Source organism: Scylla paramamosain, chromosome 39, assembly GCF_035594125.1.
Source record: "Scylla paramamosain isolate STU-SP2022 chromosome 39, ASM3559412v1, whole genome shotgun sequence".
Taxonomy (NCBI): domain Eukaryota; kingdom Metazoa; phylum Arthropoda; class Malacostraca; order Decapoda; family Portunidae; genus Scylla; species Scylla paramamosain.
The window spans coordinates 12,730,634-12,756,381 of record NC_087189.1 but is presented as its reverse complement, the minus strand read 5'-3'; the positions used below and the strand labels follow the sequence as shown (position 1 = coordinate 12,756,381).

At 41.7% G+C, this 25,748-nt stretch overlaps 2 protein-coding genes across 5 annotated transcripts in view; one reads left to right on the top strand and one right to left on the bottom strand.

Moving 5' to 3' along the window:
• LOC135092213 (tubulin-specific chaperone cofactor E-like protein) overlaps positions 1-11,756 on the top strand; it is a 28,547-nt gene extending 16,791 nt beyond the window's left edge. For all 4 annotated transcript variants that reach the window (XM_063990545.1, XM_063990542.1, XM_063990543.1 and 1 more), the window contains exons 2-8: positions 2,458-2,704; positions 4,260-4,441; positions 5,281-5,401; positions 6,462-6,683; positions 7,177-7,331; positions 8,173-8,341; positions 8,791-11,756. In XM_063990545.1, the coding sequence (XP_063846615.1) occupies positions 2,462-2,704; positions 4,260-4,441; positions 5,281-5,401; positions 6,462-6,683; positions 7,177-7,331; positions 8,173-8,341; positions 8,791-8,958 (1,260 nt within the window). In that variant the 5' untranslated portion in view covers positions 2,458-2,461 and the 3' untranslated portion in view covers positions 8,959-11,756. The remainder of the gene's footprint in view (positions 1-2,457; positions 2,705-4,259; positions 4,442-5,280; positions 5,402-6,461; positions 6,684-7,176; positions 7,332-8,172; positions 8,342-8,790) is intronic.
• LOC135092212 (nuclear factor related to kappa-B-binding protein-like) overlaps positions 9,539-25,748 on the bottom strand; it is a 29,149-nt gene continuing 12,939 nt past the window's right edge. The window contains exons 13-24 of the mRNA XM_063990540.1: positions 23,332-23,475; positions 22,942-23,116; positions 22,342-22,529; positions 21,552-21,693; positions 20,684-20,778; positions 20,015-20,156; positions 19,080-19,249; positions 17,954-18,220; positions 17,178-17,348; positions 16,429-16,651; positions 15,945-16,074; positions 9,539-15,097 (exon numbers count right to left, since the gene is read on the bottom strand). Coding sequence (XP_063846610.1) covers positions 15,953-16,074; positions 16,429-16,651; positions 17,178-17,348; positions 17,954-18,220; positions 19,080-19,249; positions 20,015-20,156; positions 20,684-20,778; positions 21,552-21,693; positions 22,342-22,529; positions 22,942-23,116; positions 23,332-23,475 — 1,839 coding nt within the window. The 3' untranslated portion in view covers positions 9,539-15,097; positions 15,945-15,952. The remainder of the gene's footprint in view (positions 15,098-15,944; positions 16,075-16,428; positions 16,652-17,177; positions 17,349-17,953; positions 18,221-19,079; positions 19,250-20,014; positions 20,157-20,683; positions 20,779-21,551; positions 21,694-22,341; positions 22,530-22,941; positions 23,117-23,331; positions 23,476-25,748) is intronic.

Here is a 25,748-nt window from a genome sequence, read left to right as displayed (position 1 = left end):
TTATTATTATTATTATTATTATTATTATTATCATCATCATCTATTATTCATATTTTTCATTAGTAGAGCAAAGAATACAAAAGTTCCTTCATGTATCCTGTGTCGTATGGTTTCCTCTGTAGCACTGCAGGAGAAATGACAGGAACAAGCTTACAAACGACTCATTAACACACGCAGCACCATGTAAGGACAGGCGGCGGCTGGTAATGACCCTAACTAATTAATAACCACAAAGATATATATGAAAAAAAAAAAAAAATGGCTCTCTTTAGAAACTTCACACAAAAAAAAAACATCATTATATTTATTACCACTGCCATTCATGAAGAGGTAATTGGTTTCTAATGACTTGATGGGGGAGAGAGAGAGAGAGAGAGAAAGGAGGGGGGGGTGGGGGAGGCACTGAGACTTGTGACTTGTGATCTGTACCTAACATACTCAACAATTATGGGTTCCTTTGTGTATGTAGTATTGGTGAGGTATGAAATTACTACATCCTTCTTTTTCTTCTTCTTCTTCTTCTTTTCTCTCTCTTTTTTTTTTTTTTTTTTTTTTTTTTTTTTTTTTTTTTTTTTTTTTTTTTGCTAGTTGAACCTTACTTTTTCCCTCTGTCTCTTTTTTCCCCCTCTGTTAGTTAGACCTTCATTTTTTTCCCCTTTGCTTGTTAAACCCTCTTTTTTTTTTTTTAACTGTTGAACTTTCCTCTTTCCCCTCTGCTAGTTGAACCTTCCTTTCCCTCCTCCCCCCTCCTTAGTGGAACCAATACTAATTAATATGCCACATTTTTTTTATTTATTTTACTTTGTTTATTTATTTTTTTCTATGTAAGAGGATCACTGGCCAAGGGGAACAAACAAATAAAATAGAATAATAATAATAAAATAAAGCCCATTTGAGTGCTATTCGCCTAAGCAAAGTGAAAAAAAAAACATTGAGAAGGAGGATGTTTTGTGTTTTGCTACCTTCCTTGAATTGTTGTCACTGGCTAAATCAGAGAGAGAGAGAGAGAGAGAGAGACTTTCCCACACATTCACATCAGCCCTGCACTGTTGGCTTCCTCTTATATTCCCAGTGCATATACAACCCTTCATGGCCCACAGCTCCACCCAGTCACTACTATCTGGTACATCTTTCCTCAGTGTCTAGCCACTTAGGGATATTTCTCATTTTTCATCCACTGGCTAGAAATTGTCAAAATATATTCTTTCTACATTTCTTTGTCTTTTTGTTTATGCTTGTAGATTTGATGCATTGCTTTCACTAACCACTCTCGGGATATTTCTTCTTGTTGTACACCACCTCTAAACATTACCCGGTGTAGAAATTGTATTATCTATTTGTTTTTACCTCTTTTCTTTCTTGTAAGTGCTTATAAAGGTTTAATGCATTGCTTTTAGTGCTGTGAATTGTTGTGTATTCCAGTGAAAGGATTAAATATTCTGTGGGGATTGTCATGAAATTAGATCTCACAGGAACATTTGAAGGCAGCCACTGACAGCCTTGCAGTGTTACCATGCTCATCATCATTGGTGCTGCAAAAACTGTCCTGACATTCCCACCAGTTCTTATTATTAGCCATCAGTTATTATTATCACCTGGCAGACTACACAGGAAGCAGAACAGTGAGTGGCAACACACTGGCTGCATTCTGAGCAAAAAAATGCTTCCTATGGATAGTGAAAGCTGTTTGGAGCATGAAAGTTTACTCACAAATTATGGAAATTACAAAGTGATATTCAGACTCCCTGCTGACTTTCTCTCCTTCACAGTGGTGCAGGAGGGAGGCAGTCACTGAATGTTCAAACCTCTCTTGTTAACCTGACCAAACTCTCTTTTTTTATTTATTTATTTTTATTTTTTTATTTATTTACCTTTTTTATGTAAGAGGGGCACTGGTCAGAGGCAACAAAAAGGTGAAAAAAAGGGCCCACTGAGGTGCCAGTCCCAAAAGAAAGTTCAAAAGGATCATCTAAAATTGAAGGGTATAAGTGTTTTGAAACCTCCCTCTTGAAAGAGTTCACGTCATAGGAAGGAAGAAATGTAGAAGCAGGCAGAGTGTTACTGTTATGGCGTTATGCCCCGCAGAACTGCACACCCAACCACTGTGTCTTGAGGCTAAACCAACAACACAGCTGGGAAGAAATGGAGTGACAAGACAGAGACAATGGCAGGAAAGCAAACAATGACAAACAAACACTTAACTTTTTCTTCTGTCTTTCACTGAGTAGCATCAAGATCATCCCCAGCAGTGCATTAGAAAACAAGTTAGTGGGTGTGACTTTGAGGTGAATTGTTGTAAATACAAAAAAACTGTCATTGGTTTCACTTGATAGCCTCTTACAAATAGACATCAATTACTGTATAGAAGTAAAAGTAGGATAGAGGTAACACTTACACTGGTGAAGTCTTGCCTGGTGGGGCCCCGTCAACACACATCTCATTGCCATCCCCTTGCAGCAAGATGCCGAGCCTTCCCGAGGCGGTGGACATGAAGTACGGGGACGAGTGCCCCGACGCGCAGGTGACGGAGGTGGCATGTGTGGCGCTAACACTCAAGCGCAACGGACGCCAGCGACTTCCCTCTGTCCTCATCCTGTCCGAGTGTGACATTGAGAAGGCCGGCGACGAGGAGGAAGTGGAGCGCAAATGTGAGGGAGTGAGGGAGCTTGACCTCTCCAGGAACAAGCTGAAGGAGTGGAAGGAGGTGAGGGAGTTAATTACTGTTATCAAATGGAGGAAGATGTGTGAAGGTGTATTTACTTGATCCATGTGTTGAGTTAAAGACTGATTTTAATTCATCCTATTACTTTCTGTGTCTTACACTTAGTGTGCATTTATTTGTTTTTTGATAAGAACTTAGACTCAGTTATCTTCCTTTGTTCTCTCCTGGAATTCATACATTGTGCTTGTACATGAAAGTCAATTATGTATTTTTGATCTCTTGTTGTGATATTTTAGAAAGTCAGGCTACATGTATTCATGAATCAGACTTTATCAGCTGGTAGAAGATTGTCTGCCATCACTGCCATGTGTAGCTTGTGTGTCAGGTCCCTTGCTATCTCAGGCCTTCTTGAGCATGAACAACAAGCCTCCTTTGTGATGTGGGCATCTTGTTCTCCAGCAGCAGGCATGACAGTTGTCAAGGGAGTGGTGGAGAGGTACTAATGGTGTATGCAAAAATGCTACACAAAGTGAAGACATTTGTCTATAAAATTAAGTGAAAAGCTGTTTTCTTTTCTGCATTTCTCAGTATCAGTTCCATAGATAGAATGTGGCCATGAAAAGAATGTAATTATAAATGATGAAGTAATGAGAAACAAAATATATTACTAATTCATCTTTTCAGTGTGAACAGATGATGATAGGTGGCTCAGTCTCTGCACCTCCTTGTGAGGGGCTTAATGCAGACCTGGGGACCATCTTTCTAGGTATTGACATGTTGCTGGGCTGCATGGAGAGCCATTGTGTTCATTAGTTCAGAAACAGCCACCCAGGGCCTGGCCACTTGTGTCTGATTTCAGCCTGTATACAGTTCAGTAATGTTTTTATTCCTTTTGTATTTCAAGACCTGAAGATCAGTGTTTTAATGTTATATTATAATGCTGGTCTTTTGTAGTTTCTATCAGACATCTTGAATATATAACTATTTAAATAATTGTATGTACTTACATCACATTTCTTTGGGTACTCCTTTAGTTTCCTTAAATTAGCAAAAACTATCACATGTTATCATATCATCACAGCAAGCTTGATAACTCACTGAAATGCTCACAAATTGACATGAAAGAAAACAGAGCTCTAGACAGGTAACCAATAATAATATAATAATAATAAAAATATTGCTCACCACCAACCTCCCTCGGGTTCTACTACGCATATGAAGAAATGTTCAAGGGATGTAGGAATGCACAATGGAAACTTTCATGACATGACAAGCCATTGCCCACACACATCACACAGTACGCGCCTCTTTCTTCCCTAGCAGCTTAAAAAAAGAAAAAAACTGCGGCTTCAGAAAGGCTGGCCACCAATATAAAACCTAAAAGCCTGTATTGTAATGTGTGTATATATATATATATATTGGCTATAAATGAATGTTCAGATATTCACATTGGTGCTTTTCAGGTGTTCAAGATCCTGCATCACCTGGCTACTTAATGAGAGAGAATCATGACAACCAAAGTCTCTCCAGCTATCATACACACACACATACAAACATCTTTCTGTCCCTCAACAAGTGACACCAAGGGTCTTTCCAGGTGTTCAAGATCCTGCGTCACCTGCCTGGTCTGGGTTTCCTCAATTTGAGCTACAACTGCTTTGAGTCACCCATCACAGATCCCTCTGACGTGGTGAGCCTCACAAATCTCACCCGCCTGGTGCTCAACGGCACACTGCTGCCTTGGAAGGACGTCCACATCCTACTGGAGAATGCCCCTCGGTGAGTCGCACCCTTCATGCTGACGGTGAAAAATTTGTTCTGATAACAGCAACTCATAGGAACGTAGGTAAATAAGAGAAGCTGCAAGAAACCATCAGACAGTCCCTTTATGAAGCGCACCTACCTATTTCCACCTGTCATCCCTATCCATACATTTATCTAATCTTTTAAAGCTCCCTAATGACTCACCACTAACAATCTGATTACCCAGTCCATTCCATTCATCTACTACTCTATTTCAAAACCAATTCCTTTCTTTCTCCTAAAATCTAACTTTTTTTAAGGCTTGAACCCATTATTTCTCGCTCTGTCCTGATTACTTCAACTCATTTATTGGTTTTCTTGAAGTTACTCAGTCATTGGCATTATGGTTATTGTAACATTGCATTGATAAGGAGTGTCTGTAGTATTCTAGTAATGTAACACTCATTTTCTTTATTTTAGTCAGTGTTTGGCATTATTAACATTATATGAATCAGTGAATTGTCCAAGCGATGCAGGTGATCCCTATTGATCCTCTGCTATCTGATCATTCTATTTGGCACTGCTCTGGGAACTGGCAGTAATTAGGCCTTCTTTTTTTTTTTTTTTTTTTTTTTTTTTTTTTTTTTTTTGCCTGTGGCCCTCTTACATAAAAAAAAAATAATAATAATAGTAATAATAATAATAAATGCAGGAGTACTTTCTCTTCTCTGTTGGGGACCAAGAGGCTGAGAGAGAGAGTGTGACTGAGTGTAAGTGTGAAAGCTGTGGGTCTTTTCTTGGCTTGGTCTTTTTGAGAGAAACAGTCTTGGTATATGTATGCATGCATGTAATTAATTTAAACGTGCCTCTTTCAGGGTAGAGGAGCTGCACCTTTGTAAAAACGAATATTCCAAAGTGGAGCGACCCAAAGCCAAGAGATACAGCTCTGTGTCTCGTATCCACTTCAACAACAACCCAAGCTCGGACTGGACTGAGGTGGGTTGTGTGTGGCATGCGCTCTCTCTCTCTCTCTCTCTCTCTCTCTCTCTCTCTCTCTCTCTCTCTCTCTCTCTCTCTCTCTCTCTCTCTCTCTCTCTCTCTCTCTCTCTCTCTCTCTCTCTCTCTCTCTCTCTCTCTCTGCTGTTCCCTTCCATTTGTTTGCCACACTTTCATCCGTCTCCTTTCATCCATTCTTCTTCCATTATTTGCCATACCTTTATATCAGTCTCAGCTACTTCATTCTTCTACTCTCTCCCTGCCATTCCCTTCTATTTGTCTGCCACACCTTAATCTCTGATTCCTCTGATCCGTTCTTCTACTTTCTGCCTGTCATTTCCTCCTGTTTGTTTGTCACACCTTTCTGTCTCAGCTGATCCATTCTTCTACATTCTCCCTGCCATTTCCTATTTGTTTGCCACACCTCTCATCTGATTCATTCTTTATCTCTCTCCCAGTCATTTCCTTCTATTATTTGCCACACGCTTATCTCTGTCTCATGTGATACACTCTTCTCTCTCTGTTGTTGTTTCTTTGACCACTGCACATTACTTAGTTCTATTCACTCTCCTCATTCTGTGGTATGTCTTATTTCTCTATACATTTCTTAATTCATGCAAGGTTTATGTTTCCAATAGCTCTCCTCCATCCAGCTCAGTGATGCACATGTTCCTCTAACAATTTTCTCTCAAATCCTCCTTTTTTTTAAGTCCATCTACCTTCACTTTGGTCCATATTCTGCAGTATAAAGTGTCTTGCTAAAGTAAATTTCATCCTCAGTTTTCCTTTGTTAGTTAAATTGTTATATTCACTTTCATTGCAATATGCAACAAAACACAGGATTCATAGCACTACACATTCATTTTAAAGCACATACTATGAAGAATGAAGAAATTGAAAGAATAGTGGGTCAATTTTTACACAGTATAATATTTTTAAAGTGGCTGCAAAGTAAGAAACAATACCTTAGATTGGCTTGTGATTACAGAACCATGTGCCAAATAGAAGTGAAAGCATTAACTCCTAATCCCCCAAGTAACCTTTGCTCTTCACACCTCAGATTGAAACCCTGGGCCAGATGTTCCCCTACCTGGAGGTGCTGATCCTGGCAGAGTGTCCCCTCAGCCAGCTCAAGGAAGGTGATCGGTACCACGAGTACTTCCCACGCCTCAAGTACCTCTCCCTCAACAGCACCAAGATCTGCTCCTGGGATTCTGTGGATCTGGTCAATCTCTTTCCCAAACTGTCTGAGCTCAGGTTACAGCAGTGTCCACTCTATGAGGTAAGGCATTTTTACACTTGCTAGAATTACAAAGATGACAAACTAAGAGAAAATACAAACTTTCTACCTCGTCATTTCATTTTAGCATCCTTATTTTCTCCAACACTTGCTACAGTTACAAGGATGATAAATGGAGAAAATACAAACTTTCTACCACATCATTTTACTTAGCATCCTTGTTTCCCCTTACACTAGAAGCATTTTTGCACTTGCTAAAATCACAAAGTTGATAAATGAATAGAATATACAAACCTAACTCATAATTTCGCTTAGCATCCTTATTTTCCCTGACATGGCTGGACAAACTTGGCAACTCAGAGCATTTTTACACTTACTAGAATTATAAGAATGACAAATGAAGAGGAAAACATACTCATTTCATATGGCATCCTTGTTTTCCCTTACATGGCTGAACAAACTTCTCACTTAGCCTCCTTATTTTCCCTAACACAGCTGAGAAACTTGGTAACTCCGCTTTTTTTACACCTGTCAGAGCTACAAGGACGAGGAACGAAGGCAGCTGACCATCGCTCGGCTGTGGAGGGTACAGAGACTCAATGGAGGAGCAATGATCAGCCCTGAGGAGCGGGAGAATGCCGAACGTGCCTTCATCAGGTACTACATGAACTCAGACATGCGACCCAAGAGGTAAGCAAAGTGTTGGTGCACCTTCTCTTCTCCCTGTCTCATTGCTTTTTTGCCAGGTTGTGGATAAAGCATCATTCTATAAGGCATTTTTATGGTATGAGTCGTTTTACCATCTCAGTTTATCATTACCATTACACATTTTCATAGTCAATTCTGAATCTTGAAGCATATAAGCTCCTCTGACTCCCTGGCTATTGGTGGAGCTCTTAGGTTTTTCTTCATAGCAAGTGGCTCACCACGTGGGATTAAAATGTACTAAACACTGGTGTTCTTTACCTGACAGCCCTTCCTCCCATCTCTCTCTCTCTCTCTCTCTCTCTCTCTCTCTCTCTCTCTCTCTCTCTCTCTCTCTCTCTCTCTCTCTCTCTCATAAATTGAGAGAAAGAGAGAGAGAGAGAGACTGACATTTGGCTTCTTGAAGGAATGAATCTGACCATTTCAATTCCTGAGAGAGAGACCAGGCAGTATACTAAGGGTGAGAACAAGTGAAGTTAGAACTTTCCCTGAGGACTCACATTCCACTCCACAAAGCCACAGATCCAGTTGAGCTTGTCTTTCTGAAGAGATGTCCCCACCTGGTGGAAGGGGCTTACATTTATCACAATTTGGAACTGAGTGTAGGTTTAAAGAGTGGTTGTGGATTGTTGTGGTGTCTTGGGTATTATGAGCTGGTGTGTCAACATGAAGGTTACCCATACACACTGTTATAGGTTTAAAGTTGTTATGGACTGTTGTGCTGTCCATCAGGTACAGTGAGCTGGTACACCAACGTGAAGGTTACCCATACACACGCACTGACAGTAGGTTTAGAGTTGTTATGGATTGCTGTGGTGTCCATCAGGTATGATGAACTGGTGCGCCAACATGGGGAGCTTCAGCCGCTGGTGGAGGTGTCACTGAGGCCACAGACAGAGGTGCAGGTGACCATCCGGTGTGGTGAGATAGCACTGGAGAGAATCATCAGTGTGTACACCAGAGTTGTGGATCTCAAGAAGGAACTAGAGCCTCAGGTGGGAAACTGACTGACTTGTGAGGGAATAGTGTGTTGGATAAGGAATTTTTTTTGCAATGAATGCAAACATGTTGGAAAGGAATGAAGTTTTGTATATTTTGCTACTTCATTTTTACACTGAAATCTGTGAAGGGAAGATATAGATGGTTGAAAATATAGATCACACTGGAAACCTTATTAATGCATTCTTGTATTTTTAGCCTCAAAGGAACATTTCAAAGAAAATGAAGTACAAGAAGCAGTACAGCATCTTTCATTTGTTGATAAACCTTTCAAGTGGGCAACTGTTTCCTTTGTCTGTCTGCTTCAATAACACCATCTCTCCATCCACCACACATTTCCTTCCTAACCTCCGTGTAGTCACGTCAATCTAAGTGACAAAACTCTAGTGCAGCAAGTACCACAGAACAGAATTGATTGATGACAAGCTCACGTTAACATCTTCAGGTTGGCCTGCCTGCCAGCAAGATGCGACTCTTCTACCTGGACAAGGGTGGGGAGACCTGTGTGTCATACGCCCCTGAGGAGCTCAAGATCAACACCAAGCAGCTGTACACCATCAACGTCCACTCAGGGGATGAGTTCATCGTGGAGCCCAAAGTTCCAAAGGTGTAGCAGCTGACGGAAGGCGGCCCTCGGCACGCAGCGACGGAAAGGCTTGATAACCTCACGATTAGCGTTATGCAGACTTGTAGTTAACTTACTGCTTTTAACAAAGGGTTAACTAATTCCAGGACCTTGTACCACTGTGCAGTGTAGCCATACCTATAAAGTCTTGCCTCAGTGTGCTAATTCTGGAGGTGCAGGAGTTTGTTGATGAGGAAGATGCTTTCTTGCAAGTCTCAGGTGTGTGTGTGTGAGTGTGTGTTGTATTTAGAGGCAGCTGTTTGTTCCCCCATGGTGGAGCAGAGTCAGGCCGTCACGTGCCTACACACGGTGCCCAAGTCATCGTGTCTTTTGGAGAGTGGATTGGTCAAGAGGAGTGACAGTTATTACATAAGCATCAGTGAGTTGCCTAGTGTCCTCAGTCACAATACAGAAAATACCATTCTAAGTATTATGGAACCTTTGGTTGGCCAGGATTGTCAAAGGCATTACATTGTGATAACTCAATGGAAGCTGTGCTTGTGAAGAGCAAGCATATGAACTTTCCACTTTGGTTCCTCCCCCCAAGGCTGTATTGATGACCTCCAGGTTCTCTCTCTCTCTCTCTCTCTCTCTCTCTCTCTCTCTCTCTCTCTCTCTCTCTCTCTCTCTCTCTCTCTCTCTCTCTCTCTCTCTCTCTCTCTCACAGAAGCTCATCATCATGGAGGTCACATGCCTTGTCCACCTTGATGACTCTGGACAGCTCTTTCAGTAATCTCCTACCCGGGTATTTTGGGGATTACACTTGTCATGTCATCCATTTCATTTTTGTGTGGACAGCTTGTGATTGAGTCAGATGTTTTGAGGTGGCTTGTGTTACTGCTCAAACTTCAAAGCTCAGCGGACATCTTTCTGGGCATTTTGTGATTACATTATTTATTTTTTTATTTTATTTTTTATTATTATTTTTTTATTTATTTATTTTTTTTTCAGAACTTACCCAAGTGCTTAGTAAAGATATTTGGCAGATTCTATTGCTTGCTTAATTTGTGAATAACGATGTTGAAATGTAACAAAGATGGGGAAGAGAAGACCAAAATGAGATCTCCTGAACACAGTGAATACCATAAGCTCTAATGATGTACCTAACTTTATAGCACATCTGTCATAGCAAAGTCTTACCTAACCCAAATACCTACGTTTCTACATATGTATAAGTATATATCTATATTGCAGTGAATTACTATTACCTGATACATGTAAATAATAGAAGTTAAGACGCTGTTGCAAAGCAGCGTGGTTATTAGCTGCAGTATGCATATAGCTGACTTCCTGTTTCCTCACTGCAGCAAAATACTGCTTGGAGTTTGTCTTTCACACTACAGGTTTTGGGTGATCTCTACTTTGCATTTAAAATTAAGTATAGGAAGAGTATATGTATTGAAGTACCAATGGTGTCTCTTGTGGAGTCTGTGGCTTTGAAACGTCTGTCGGTGACAGCTTACTCATGCCATTGTTAGCTTTACCCTTTGCCTCCCCTTTCCATCACAACCCACTTTGGAGTTCTTTTCCTTCACATGTTTTGTTCTTTGTTTTCTCAGCTGGTGGCCAATAACAGTTTTGTTCTCAAGCAGAGCTTGTCCAGTGCACCACAAAACATATAGTGGCCCTGAGTTCTTGTTCTTCATGCTGCTGCCCCTACAGTGCCAATCAACATGTGATGTCAGGAATGAATGTTGTGTTTGAACTGCTGATCTGTTTGTTTATGTTTTGTACATATTATGTATTTTATTTGAGTTTTTTGCAGGTTGTCTTGTTTCACATGTAACATGGGGCCAGTGTTCCTTATTACTTTTATATTCTATTTAAACTATTTTAGCACTTCATCAAAATTATCTTGTACAGTATTTGTAAATAGTGTTTAGGAATAGTGAGATAGTGTACTCCTAGAGATTGCAAGTGACTCCTTGTTCCTGGTTAAGGTACACAAAATGGTAACTTACTGGTTGTAAACCGGTGGCAGTGAATGCTTGGCAGCATTCAGAAAGCACCAAAAAAAGCTTAGTCCAAGTCCAGCATCAAATGCCGTGCTTCGTGCTTGGCACAGCTACGGACATACATTTAAGTATAAAAATATATAATATATTTTATTACACACTGGTGGTTAATTAGTATAATAATAATGGTAAATCAGTCATTTTCAGTTGTTGACAACTTACCCAGTAATGACAAGAAAGGGATCATACTAATTATTAATGTGCCAACATAATGTTTTGTGTTCAACAATTGGCACAACTTGTGTAAAGAATGTTGGCTCTTCCTGCTGCCATCCCAGTGGTGTCTGTTCCCCGCAACAACAAAACTTTGCCAGTGTTTGCAGGTTTGTTTTTGTGTGTTTCCCATGTAGTGACAGTACAAGAAAATAAATACCAATTTTTGCACCACCACCACAGTCATGTTTGTTGTTCTAGTACCATTGTGACAGACTTGCCTGCAGTGTGGCCAAGATTTACTAACTTCCTTAAAAAGTTTTGGAATGGAAATATTTTTTTATACTCATTGGTTGTGAGTACAATGCTAAGTGTACACCAGAGTGCCCAATACTTCAAGTTCTCCCTTGTGACTCGACTGGAAGTGTTGTTACCATTTCCTTCACGGCCTGTCTTGTGATGAGCCTTGATAGTGTACTTCATAACATAGACAAGTAACAAAGTGTGTGTGGGTTGGATTAAAAATGCAATGTTTTTCATCTACAGACTAAGTTAACTGTGTATGAAGCTTGTCCCTGTTCATACTCAAAACTTGGCTAAATAAAACAGTACTTAACACACCTGTGTTCCATCCTTGTGAAAGGTAAATGCCTGAGACCCTGTGTGCCACAGCACCTCCACCAAGCCAGGAGGGAGTGTGTGTGTGTGTGGTGTTCACACTCCAGTACCATGCTAGTGTAAGTATTAACATTATAAATGAAAGGTCTCCATTAAGTAATATGCACTACATATATTTGTATACAATATTCTGAGTGGACATTCTGTACAGTGCTTAAAGCAAGGACTTGAACTGTTGTATGGAAGATGAAAAAATTAATAATTATGACTATGACAGTTCGATGAACCTATAAAAATAATAGGGAAGAACCATGATTTACTTACACAGCCATGTATATATAACATTATGAATACTGTGACACGTTCACCGTGAATGAACAGCCACAAGTAAAACACTACATGACAATAAAATAATTTGTATGTACATAAACCTTGGGACAAGCACTGCACTACATGGTAATGCATCAAGTGTCCCACCACCTCTAAACATACACAAAATGCATCTGTAGAATATCACAGAAAATACTCAATTTCAACAATCAAGCAATAAATAACCCAATGGTGATTTCATGAGAGTTTAGTGTGATCAGCACTGAGAGGCAAAGGACAACCACTACCAAGAAGAGACTGAGTGTGGATAGAAGCAATCAAGTGTTGGTCTCCCTATACAGTGGTCTCATTAAGGTTAATAGTGCTACCTATCAATCTATCTCTCTCATGCTTCATTGCCTCTACTGAAGGAGTAGCCATGGGATTAATCTAAATTTTTCCCTTTTCATTAGGTAGTCAAAACTTTACCAATTATCTTGTCCTCCTATTCTATTTTGTTTATCAATTTTATTTGGAGTCATCCTCTCACATCCAATCTTTCAATTCCACTCATGCACTTCTTCACATTCTTACCACATGTCCAATCCATTCAACCACTCCACAATTTTGTTCAGTTTCACATAAGGCAAAATTTTCCCACAGACTCACATTGCTCCCTCCTATCTTGACAACTCACAAATCTTATCCAATATCCTAAAATCTTAAAGTTTTCAATTTCATACCTATGCAACAAATCACATACAGTAATATCATAAATAATATTACTGTGTGAACTGTTTATAAGAGGAAAGAGAAAGTAGAAAGTGAATGAGTTTAAGTACCTGGGAACAGTGCTGGACAAACATGGTGAGATGAACAACAAAAGAGAGAATTATCAAAGGTAGCTGTGTCATACATGTATGGATCAGCGACCTATACATGAAACAAGACACAGCAATTGAGTGTGCTGAGAAAGTGAGTTATCTGAGAGGGCCATGAGGACTGACAACATGGGAGGGTGGAAGCAATGTGAGTGTGTATGAGAGGCATGGTAGGAGTGACAGCAAACAGTGTATATTGTGGAGTGATTGAATTAAAAAGAGTGTGTGTGTGTGTGTGTGTGTGTGTGTGTGTGTGTGTGTGTGTGTGTGTGTGTGTGTGTGTGTGTGTGTCTGTGTGTGTGTGTGTGTGTGTGTGAGGAAATCTGAAGGTGTTAAAAGGAAAGGCAACTTGACAGGTGGAAGGATGTGGTGAAGTACAGGTGTGAAAGAGTCATCAGCAGAGGCCAAGATCCTGAACAAACAAGAAGGAATTATTCACATAGGGAGAAGCTGAGGCTCTTCAGCCAAGGCCAGCCTCTCAGGAGACACTCCCAGAGGGAGAGGCATAACAGAGATAGATTGGTAAAATATTGTGATAAATACATCACCAATATTCAATCCTTGCAGTCCAGTATGTACTGTACACCACTTGGCTGGAGAGATACCTGCAGGTGGTTCATAAGAGCCTTGTCTCCCCTCCATCTCCTCTGCCTCACTGTATTAAATATTCATACTGAGCAGACTTCATACAACTACTGTGAGACACCAGCCTCCATGCATCCCAGAATCACAGAACCACTGCATTCCAAGGTCCAGAAAAATCAGAAATCTACAACACATCTGGTCCTTAGAATTCTGAATGAAGGATTCTCAACCTGCACTGATAGTGCAACTACTATTCCATCTTTCTAATTTATGACTATGCACTTAATATTTTATATACATTCAGGTACTGGATAATCTGATTAAAAGCTTTGTCAAGTACTGAAAAAGTAGCTGTATAATCTGCCACAAGTAAATCAGTGGATGTTCCACTTGACTTGTACAATACATGCCGGTGGAACTGACAGGTTCCAATAGTCACCTCAAGCATGATGTGTGGGATGTGGGGCTGGCTGACAGAGGACCAACTGCCTCCTACTGAAGCCTATGCTACTGATCATGACAAAAGACACTTCGCTTCCTGCACTCACCTGGACATGGCAACACTGGGAGAGTGTGTCCCAGGCTGCTGACGAGCCATTCTCTGACTTCTTTCATCTTCAGCATGTTGACTTAACCTCTCTACTGAAGCACTGGGCACAAGAAGCACAGGCAGCAAAATGTTTACTTGCCATGGTCTGCCACACAGGCTGTACTGATCACCTATCCACATCACACTGTTCCCGCTCATCCCTGACCACTGCAAGGAAAAGCAAGAGCCACATCCGTGCAGGTCAGCCTCTGTCACCCGACAGCTCCACGTGCTACACAACTATGTACAAGTGTCTTGGTGAGTTTGGATAACTCAGACAGCACCACTGTGATTACAGGTACTGCACTTTTGAGCAATATTCATCGATGGTTACATTTCACTACCATGTCTTTGGATTTTTCTTTTAAAAATGCTAAGGAGATGTTGTCACTTCAGAGTGGAAACAAGACAACTCCAATGAAATAAACTGAACTGCATTTTGAAAGTATTTTGATTCCTCTTATCCAAATTGTAATGAGACCACTGTAAAGTGAACCTGCACACACACACACACACACACACACACACACACACACACACACACACACACACACATACACTCACTGTGAATAATGAATCACATGAACAGATGAATTCCTGGCCTCCTGACACCCAAGGCACCTGCTCCCTACCAGTACATACCGGCCAGCCATCCAGTTTGAAACGTGGGCCGGTCATTTAGTTGCACTATTCATGACGGATGACCTGCAAAGTTTGACCGAGGAACACTTACACTGAGAGCACACTCCTACAAACGAGTCTGTATCACAATACACACACATAAAGTAGAAATCACATAAACTTATGACTTACATGGGAAAAAATTATACACTTTAAACATTATGCTGTGTTATGGAAGTGATGGTGGTGGTGGTGGTGGTGGTGGTGGTGGTGGTGGTGGTGGCGGTGGTGGCGGTGGTGGCAGCAGCAGTGATAGTGATGGTGGTGAACTCCTCTTGCCTTCCTTTACAAGCTTGCTGTGGAGAAAAAGCCGAACAGGAACAGTAAAAACTTTTCTTACAAAAAAAAAATAAATAAAAAATAAAAAAAAATAAAAAAAAAAGTGAAATCCCCATTTAACTTGCATTCCTTATTGCCTGATGCCTTTTTAGGCCCCTCAATACATGGGATGGCAGGCCTTTCTTAAAAATTAAAACAAATGCCTTTTACTTCAGAAAATGCATAGGAAGAGAATAAAATGAAACTAAGAAACTTTCTTTTTGAGTTAGGGGATGAAATACCACACAGACTACGTGACGAGCAGCGTTGTCTGGATTACGCAACCCACAATACTGAGATGTGTTACTTTTTAGATCTATGAAAGCTGTATTATAGCTGTCATAATGCTGCATCATGCTCACCCCTGCTGGCAGAGGACCCACTGACATGACACTGATCTGACTCAGTATTTCCACACATTAGTCATATGGACCACAACTTCAAAAATTGCATGGTGCAAATGTGTGTGTGTGTGTGTGTGTGTGTGTGTGTGTGTGTGTGTGTGTGTGTGTGTGTGTGTGTGTGTGTGTGTGTGTGTGTGTGTGTGTGTGTGTGTGTGTGTGTGTGTGTGTGTGTGTGTGTGTGTGTGTTTGCTTGAGAGGTTTATTTGCTCAGGCAAGCAGGGTATGGGGGAGTATAGTAAGTAACTTTGCCACATAAATTCTCACAACACATATCTTAAAAAGACAAAAAACTAATTTTATGCCCCTTGAAACAGTCCTTTATTTATTTTTTTTTTAAGACATTCAAAAAGCTGTGAACATTATTGCTTGTAAAGTGTGTGTGTGTGTGTGTGTGTGTGTGTGTGTGTGTGTGTGTGCATACCTGATGAGTTATGACTTATTAGGGTCATGTCCTGAGGGGCCCGTGCTGGGTGGCACTGAGGTGGTGGTGGTGACGGGTACAGCACTGCGCACCGAGGCCGGGGACACTATCCTTGCCAACACTGGCTTGCCTGCATCACACCACAAATTAAGGATAATGATCCACTTCTGCACAGTCACACAAGACAAGACAATACCTCAAAAATAAGGAGAACAAACAAGGAAGATCAGAAAATAAATTACAAGTAATAGTTTCCTAGTGAGAAAGTATGAAGCAAGAGTATTGAGGTGAAAATAAGAACATAAAAATTTATCTTAATGGCCAATTTGCTTCATTTTTGGCTTCTATGAACCCAAATGAGGTCTGATCAACACCAAATATAACTTTTATATTACATCAGGATTTCTACTTTCAACACTTCTAAAAATTAATTCTAATACTCAATTTGTTTTATTATGAGGCATTGGTGTGAGTGAAGACGCACCTCTCTGCTGCTGTGTGACCTGAGAGGCAGGGATCACCTTCAGGGTATGGAACGCCTGCAGACCCTTCAGATTGAGTTGTGATCCTTGGAGTGCTGAAGCCGGCAGCACTATTTGCTGGCCACCCGCCCCACTGGCCACCACCACCGCCCCTGGTCCTGCCCCTGCTGATGACCCCTGGGAGGCCTGCAGACCACCTTTCAGGTTCCCACTTGTCAGCATCACCTACAACAAGAAGAAAAAATTAATACTCTTAGCAGTCTTTAAGTGGTACTGGGGATGTAACAAGGATGACATAGACAAAATTTTCAGGATCAGTAATCAGGATAGAACAAGAAATAATGGGTTCAAGCTTGAAAAGGAGGAATTGGTTTTCAAATAGACTGGCACATAAATGGAATGGCATCATTAATCAGGTTGTTAGTGCTGAGTCATTAGGAAGCCTTAAAAGACGATAACACAAATTTATGGATAGGGATGATAGGTGGAAATAGGTAGGCATGTTTCATACAGGGACTGCCACATGTAGCCCAGGTGGCTTCCTGCAGCTTCCTTGATTTTGTTATGTTTTTAAGTGTTCACTTGCAACAAAGAGTCTTGTGGCTTCACTAATACCATACAAGAATAAAAAATGGAGAGAATCAACATGAATGAATGAGGCAAAACTTAGATAACAGCATGACATGACAAACTTGTACTTGCCTGACTCAACCTCACCAACTTCACTAAAGCACCATGATGGACAACTCACCTGCTGCACCTGTCCCTGCTGGGCGAATGGCTTGGAGGTGAGGAGGACCTGCTTGCCGCCAATGGTGATGAGATTCCCAGTGGTGGTGGAGCCTCCCCCTCCACTCACTGCTGGCTGCACAAGGCGGATGCCGCCCGACAGCACAGACGGCTTGCCGGCAACATTCAGGCCCTGGGAGAGGCAGGGTGACTTGTACAGGACATTCACTTTGTTTTTTTTTTTTGTTTTTTGTGTGTGTGTGTGTGTGTGTGTGTGTGTGTGTGTGTGTGTGTGTGTGTGTGTGTGTGTGTGTGTGTGTGTGTGTGTGTGTGTGTGTGTGTGTGTGTGTGTTTTACCTGAAGATTAACTCTTTCCTATGCTTTCAAAATAGTTCACCAATTTTCATTTTTTTCATACATTTCTTATGTGAAGTTAAGAGTTTTCTCCAAAGTCCATAAACTGAATCTATGGAAGCACACCCCTCCACACACACACACACACACACACACACACACACACACACACACACACACACACACACACACACACACACACACACACACACACAAAGATGAAAAAGGAAACCTGTAGAGGGGATATCAAAAAGAATAACTTTCCACAGAGAGCAGTGCACACATGAAACTGTCTAAACAAGGATGTGGTGAAGGCTAAAACTATTCATAACATCAAGGCCAATTTGGATGATAGAAGATACAGAGGCAGGACAGTACCAGCATGGCCCCTTTCCTACATAACTAGGTAAACACACACAACAGGAGGGAAAGCTTGCCAATTACCTGAACAATAGTTTTTGGCTGCTGGCCCACAGAGAAGAATCTGGCCTGGGATGTGGTGGTGGTGGAGGCTACCGGGCTGCTGATGACATGGGTGCTGGTGCTGGTGGTGGAGGTGGTGGAGGTAGTGACTGCGGCAGTGGTAGAGGTGGTGGCAGTGGTGGTGGTGACACCTCCCGGGCCACTCTGCACCACGTGACTGGCTGGCTGGAGGGTCTGGATGGTCTGCACCACTTGTGCCTTGCTGCCAGACCCATCCAGCTTGCCACCCTGAGTGAAATGAAGTGAAGTAATTAGAAATTTCTTGTGAGGAGGAGGAGGAGGAGGAGGAGAAACAACAAGCTGTAGCATGACTTTTGGTGCTTATCAATCAGTCTATAATGATAACTCCATATAACATTATAACATTTAGCGAGAGAAGCAGGAGGAAGCAGAGGAGGAGGAGAAGGATGAGGGAAAGACATAAGATGCACAAGAATAAATATGAAAAGGCACCAGATTATAAAATTACATAAAAATACCAGTAATGTTAAAATTAAAGTAACAAAAATAAGGCACAGCACAAATTTAAAAGAATAAACGGGTAAAAATTGAGTAATGATTGTTGTAACATCATCCACATCATTATCATTATCCATAAGCCTCTCACATGCATTACTGTCATCTGTACAAGTATCCTGCCCTTCCTCAATCTTCCCTCTCCCCATCTGTATCCCCATGAACTGCATTACACATCTTTGCTTCACTAAATACACTTCAGCCAGCCACTTGCACAGTCAGCTCAGTCAGTCAGCTGCACACGACTTTATTCTTTCTCTCACACCTTTTCTGTCCACCTCTCTAATGCAAGAGTTCATCAGTATTCTAAATCACCCATCCTTTTTCTGGTCAACTCTGGAACTGCCTGTTTCTGTATTTCCTCCTTCCTGTGACTTGAACTCTTTCATAAGGGAGGTTTCAAGACACTTATCCTCCAATTTTGATGATCCTTTTGACCTTTTCTCTTGGGACAGGCACCTCAGAGGGCCTTTATTTCACCCCATTTTGTTGCCTCCAGTGTCCCTTACATAAAAAAATAAAAATAATAAATAAATAAGTAAATAAAATTGTATTACAGAGAGGCACACACCTGGGAGCCGGTAGCCAGGACAAGTCTCTGGCTGGTGGTGGTGAGGGGGACGTGGGAGCCTTGTGGGGAGACCAGGGTAAGCCGCTGCACGCCGCCTGCACCGCCTGCCAGCTGGATCACGTTGCCACTCGCCAGCTTGTTGCCCGCCATGGTGGTGATCACCCCGCCAGCTAGGAGGCACAACACAGTTACACTCACAGTCCATTCTGACATTTCTTTTTGGGACTGGCTCTCTCAGTATTTTTTTTGTTTTTCCCTCCTTGGCCAGTGCACCTCTTACAAAAAATTAAAAAAACTCCATTTTATTCACAACATATCAGCAAAAGGCTCAGTCCTTGCACTACACTTTAACAGAGCAAGGTGCAGTCGAGTAACTTTAAAATCCAACACTTCATGTATGGAAGTAACACCATTGAGGTGAAGTAACAATGATGAAGCAACAGTTACAGCAACAAATTACATCTCAGCCAGGCAGACAAAACCAAGAGGCCAGTAGTGACACCATGCAGCCAACACTACGGGAGATGACAAAATTCTCAGTTGGTGTCAGCGTCCATGTGCTATTCAACTAGTCTGATCTGAATGCATAGGAGAGTAAAGCAGTGATAATATCTGACCTGGCAACTCAAGACAGATGGAGGGCTTGGGTACACTCACACATTAACAGTTTTAGTAAAGATTTGACAACTGAGTGATAAGGAAGTGTTTTCACGGATTCCAGTACTGACATCATACACTGACACTGATAAACTGTTCTTGGCCAGTGCCCCATTTACAAAGAAAATGAGTAAGTAAATAAAGTAAAATAAATAAATAAATAAATAAATAAATAAATAAATAAATAAATAAATAAATAAACAAATAAATAAATACCACTACAACTAATAAAGAATGAATAAATAAATAAATAAATAAATGAGAGCAGCTTTCCTTACTTTGTATCTGTGTGGTCTTCTCTGACTGGCTGAGGAGACTCTCCACTGTTGCAATTTGCTGGCCAGGAAACACACCAGTGATCACCTGCTTACCCCCCATGCTGCCTGCCATGGTGACATTGCCAGCCAGCGCCTGCCCAACCTGTTCACGGAAAGTCACAGGAAATACAGTTCAGAATGTTCTTAATGGAAAAGGATGTGGCAGACAATTAACTTAATCCTGAGGGAATGTGATGATGGGAATGAAAGGGTTCACCATAATTTAATAATGAGGATTGATGTAGGAAGCTATTCTAATGGTGTGGCATTGTTAACATTCTAGGGATGCAATACACTTTTACAGAGGTATATCTTGTCTAATAATAATTCACATCTATGGAGTACATGTTTTGAGGACATAAATCATTTGCAAGTCTTAATTCATCTACTGATTTCCAGCACAGGTCACAAAATACATCAACCTTTCCACTCAACTCTTAGCTCCCCATGGATGGAAGAGAAAAATAAACAAATACAAATATTAAAAAAAAAAAAAAAAAAAATCCTGATCTATACTATACACTCAGACATTTTCCCCTCAAATTTCAGTTCACATATGATATCCACCACAGCTTACAAAATCAAGTATCCAATCAGAACCCCTTGACAGCATCCCTTGGCAGCACCCACCTTGCCTCCCTGCATCAGCACTTTGCCATCCACCATCAGAGTCTGCAGCTTGGTGATAGAGTTGACCATGGCAGGTGAGGTGGACCCTGCCTTGCCTACAGAAACAACAGCTGAGTATTACATGACTATTCACTTTTCATCACTGTCATGTTGAGAGAGCATGTGGGTCTTCTGTGTATATTTATTGAGTGTCTAGCTTAGCATATCAGTTCTGTTATGTTTCTTCTAAGAGTGTTTAGTTTATTTATCTTCTTTTTGCTGAAGAGGAGTGGGGGAAAAGGTCATTATGTGTTAGTTATCATTCATACAGACAAGAGTTCCTGCTGCACATCCATCCAGCCATCCATTTAAGTTATCTTTTACCCATTCATGTCTTCAGTCAACCAACCAACCAGCCAGTCAGTCAGTCAGTCAGTCAGTCAGTCAGTCAGTCAGTCAGTCAGCCAGCCAGCCAGCCAGCCAGCCAGCCAGCCAGCCAGCCAGCCAGCCAGCCAGCCAGCCAGCCAGCCAGCCAGCCAATCTGTCAGTCATTCAGCCAGCCAGCCAGCCAGCCAGCCAGCCAGCCAGCCAGCCAGCCAGCCAGCCAGTCAGTCAGTCAGTCAGTCAGTCAGTCAGTCAGTCAGTCAGTCAGTCAGTCAGTCAGTCAGTCAGTCAGTCAGTCAGTCAGTCAGTCAGTCAGTCAGTCAGCCAGTCAATCTGTCAGTCATTCAGCAAGCCATATATCTATCCATCCATCCATCTATCCAGCCAGTCAGCCAGCCATCCATCCTTCCATCCAGCTAGTCAACCATCCAAACATTCATTCATCCATCCATCCATTTATCTATCCAACCAGTCAACCATTTATCCATCCCTCCCTCCCACCCACCTCCCAGCTGCTGAGGTGCTGCCTGCAGAAGCTTGATGCCACCGAGGGAGAAGAGGTTGGACTTCTGAGCACCAGCGGAACTCATGTTGACGACAGTGGCTGTGCTTGAGAGCTTACCCATCGCCACGCCACTGCTTGTCACCTGTGGGAGTAATGCAAGTGTTGGATAATGTTGTTGGTGTAAGAGTAATGAAAAACAACCAGTATTAAATGGAACAAAGATGAAAATCAATAAATAACACACGTCACTGCTTGTCACCTGTGGAAGTAATGCAAGCGTTAGGTAGTGTTGTGTGTAACAGTAACAAAAAAAAAAAAATGTTGGTTAATTCTTATGCCAACATACAGGAAGAATGAAAAAAGATAATAAACACACACACACACACACACACACACACACACACACACACACACACACACACACACACACACACACACACACACACCAGGAACCTAAAAACAACAAGCAGTGAAATAAAAACCATTCCTACAACACACACAACAATGACAATTTTACACAAGTTATAGAAGAAATAGTGAAATAAACCTAACAATCACCTGAATCTTCATCAAATATAACAACATACACACTGGGATACAAAACCAATAAACAATGAAATGAAAACCATCCAAAAAAAACATCCAAACACAACCAGCATTAAAAAACCTACTTTCCCCAACCAAGCCACCTGCGAGGACTTGAAAACCATCCTGAAAACCATCCTGAAAATCATCCTAAATCATCCCCGCAACACAACATTAAATAACCTTCCTTCCCCAGCCATCCCACCTGTGATGAGAGTGTGGGGTTGTGAGACACGTGTTGTGGGGACTGCTGGGGCTGCTGGCTGGCTGGAGAGGAGGCTGCAGCAGGTGGAGCTGAGCGGGCTTGAGCAACAGAGGGAGCAGGTAAACGGGCAGCCTCTCTGGTAGTGAGGGTGACCACTGGGGCACGAGTCTTAGCTGCACCGACTGTCCCTGTGTGTGGAAAGAGAACTGGTGACTGGTTGATGTGGTGGGTGTGGTGTGGATAGGTTAATACACTTGTGCAATCATACATATGTTTCCTACTTATGCCAAGTCATTTCTGTTATCTTCATGCATGTACCATTGAAAAAACTCCAACCTGCTATAAGTCTGAATGATGCAAAAGAGTGTGTGTGTGTGTGTGTGTGTGTGTGTGTGTGTGTGTGTGTGTGTGTGTGTGTGTGTGTGTGTGTGTGTGTGTGTGTGTGTGTGTGTGTGTGTGTGTGTGTGTGTCAGAGTTCTTTAAAATAGTTCACCCATTTTCCATTTTTTTTCGTGCCACTAACTATGAACTCTCTCTCTCTCTCTCTCTCTCTCTCTCTCTCTCTCTCTCTCTCTCTCTCTCTCTCTCTCTCTCTCTCACCAGCAGGCAGGGTGGTGAGGTGTTGGGTGGTGAGGACAGACTCTGGCCCCAGGTTCTGCCCTGCCACCCCTGCCTGGAGGACAGTCTGCTGCAGGTTCACTCCCTTCAGGCCCGCCGCCGCTGCACTCTTGGCCAGGCTCTGGGTGGCTGCTCGACTCACCGCCTGCGTGCCAACCTGCAAAAATGAGAAACAATATAAAATGCAGTAGATAAGAACATAACATAAGAAAATAACTGTTGTGGCAGTCCCTCTATGAAACACACCTATATATTTCTACTGTAGCTACACAAAAACTTACATATTCACCACACACACACACACACACACACACACACACACACACACACACACACACACACACACACACACACACACACACACACACACACCTTGGCTAGAGTCTGTGGGTTGACCTTAGTGAGGGTCTGTGCTCCAGGAGGAAGGGCCACCTTGATGGTCTGAACGCCCCCCGTGGTGGAGACCTGAATTGTCTGCACGCTGCTTGCACCCACCGCACCACGCACCCCGCCTACCTGATGTGGAGGAAACAGTCTATTAGTGGTGTGGAGAGGAAAGCCTGTGGAAATAAAGAGCAAGGAGGAGGAGGAACAACATTAGTGGAAGTGTGGAGAGGAAAGGCTGTGGAAATAAAGAACAGGGAAATGGCAATGAGGTGAAGGAAGATAAGAGGATAGACGGTAGAGTGGAGGGAAGAGAAGACGAGGTGAAGGAAAATGTGCAGAAGATGATGGTAGAGGGGAGAGAGAGAGAGAGAGAGAGAGAGAGAGAGAGAGAGAGAGAGAGAGAGAGAGAGAGAGAGAGAGAGAGAGAGAGAGAGAGAGAGAGAGAGAGAGAGAGAGAGAGAGATGAAGGGAAGTGGAGATGAGGTAAAGGAAAATAAGTGAAAGTAGAAGTGAAGAGAGGAGATGAGGTGAAACAAAATGAGAACAAAATGAGAGAGAAAAAGAGATGAAGGGAAGTGGACATGAGGTGAAAGAAAATGAGAGGAAGATAAGAGAGATGAAGAGAGGTGGACATGAGGTGAAAGAAAATGAGAGGAAGTTAAGAGAGAGATGAAGGGAGGTGGACATGAGGTGAAAGAAAATGACACGAAGATGAGAAAGAGAGATGAAGGGAAGTGGACATGAGTTGAAGGAAAATAAGAACAAGATGAGGGTAGAAGTAGAAGATCTGAAGAGGGTGGACTCTCAAATGCCTACAATCACAAAGTGTGTGTGCCATTACCTATTCAATTAAACCTTCTATCCACTCCTAATGACATCACACAACCAGACTTATATTTTGAAACGAGAGGAATAAACAGTCACACAACCACAGCTGCCAGATTATTCAGCTTTGTCCTGCTTTGCCATTGAAAAAGAAATGAGTAAATAAAAATTTAAAAAAACAGTAAAAGGTGTTCATTTGTATGTTCTTGGAATGACAATTTTGCAGAAGTTTTGGAAGTTGTGAAATAAGCTTAGTCACCTCACCTGGTTTGACACAGAAGGAATCAATAAATGAATAGATAAATAAATAAATAGTGAAAGGAACTATTCATTTGTTAGTATGTTCCTGGAATGACAGAAGTTTTGGAAGGAGTCGTAAAATAAACCCACTGTCACCTGAGTTCTCAACAAATGTAACAAGACAGTAATTTCACAGCCATACACCAAGAAATGCCATGAAGAAGCACTCAATACGCTACTGTAGTTTGAAAAGGTAAGGGAAGTGATTCATAAATTATCTGCTTCCAACATGACATGTGTGTGTGTGTGTGTGTGTGTGTGTGTTTTATGTAGGAGGGACAATGGAAGGAGTAAAAAAAAAAAAAAAAAAAAAAAAAAAAAAAAAAAAAAAAAAAAAAAAAAAAAAAAAAAGCCCACTAGATGCCAGTGTGTGTGTGTGTGTGTGTGTGTGTGTGTGTGTGTGTGTGTGTGTGTGTGTGTGTGTGTGTGTGTGTGTGTGTGTGTGTGTGATTATCAATGGCAAAGAGACACTTCACACAAAGGAGCACAGTAGAGGAATGTTACAAGCATGTCTGTGTGTAAGTCAATCAGTCCTTACACCACAATGCAAAAGTAGACATGTATTTTTAAATCATCTAGAAGCAACAACAAACACAGGCAACAGGTCAAATACTCAGACAGATGCTCAATTCTTTTCTTCATGCCTCACTTCTTTACTGCCTTCCATGGCATGATAAATTATGAATCCTACTCAGGAACACTTTGCTCTCTCACTGTAACTATTTCCAAAGGCCAAAGAAATGATTAGTCAGGTTTTCAAGTTTCTCCAGTTCATAATGTAAAAGTCTTGTTTATCTGTCACTAGAACTGTAAAAACACCCTTAAAAACCTGTGCCACTTCAACTAGAGCCTCTTGAAAGTAGTGGAGGTGCAGGCAGGAGTGTTTCAGAATGTGATCCTCTGTCTGGTCACTTGCAGCTGTGGCCCACACATTCACAGACAGGAAATCATATTCTGAGCCTCCAAACTCTGGCATTACATCATATGGGAAGAGACAAAAGCAAGAGCAACGACATCTATCCATCCAAACAGAAGACAGGCAGAAACTGAGAGGAAAGTCAGAAAATGAGAAGCAAGAAATAAAAACACAAATAAGAAAAAAGACTAGATCCATCCATTCACATCCAGGTGGACATCATACAGAGAAAAGAAGGAAGACTAATGACAACAATCCAACCAGACAGAGGAGCAAAAGAGAAACAAAGACATAAACAAGAAAAAAAAACCAGCTTAGATCCTTCCATTCACATCCAGTCAGATTAATGAAAAACAAAACC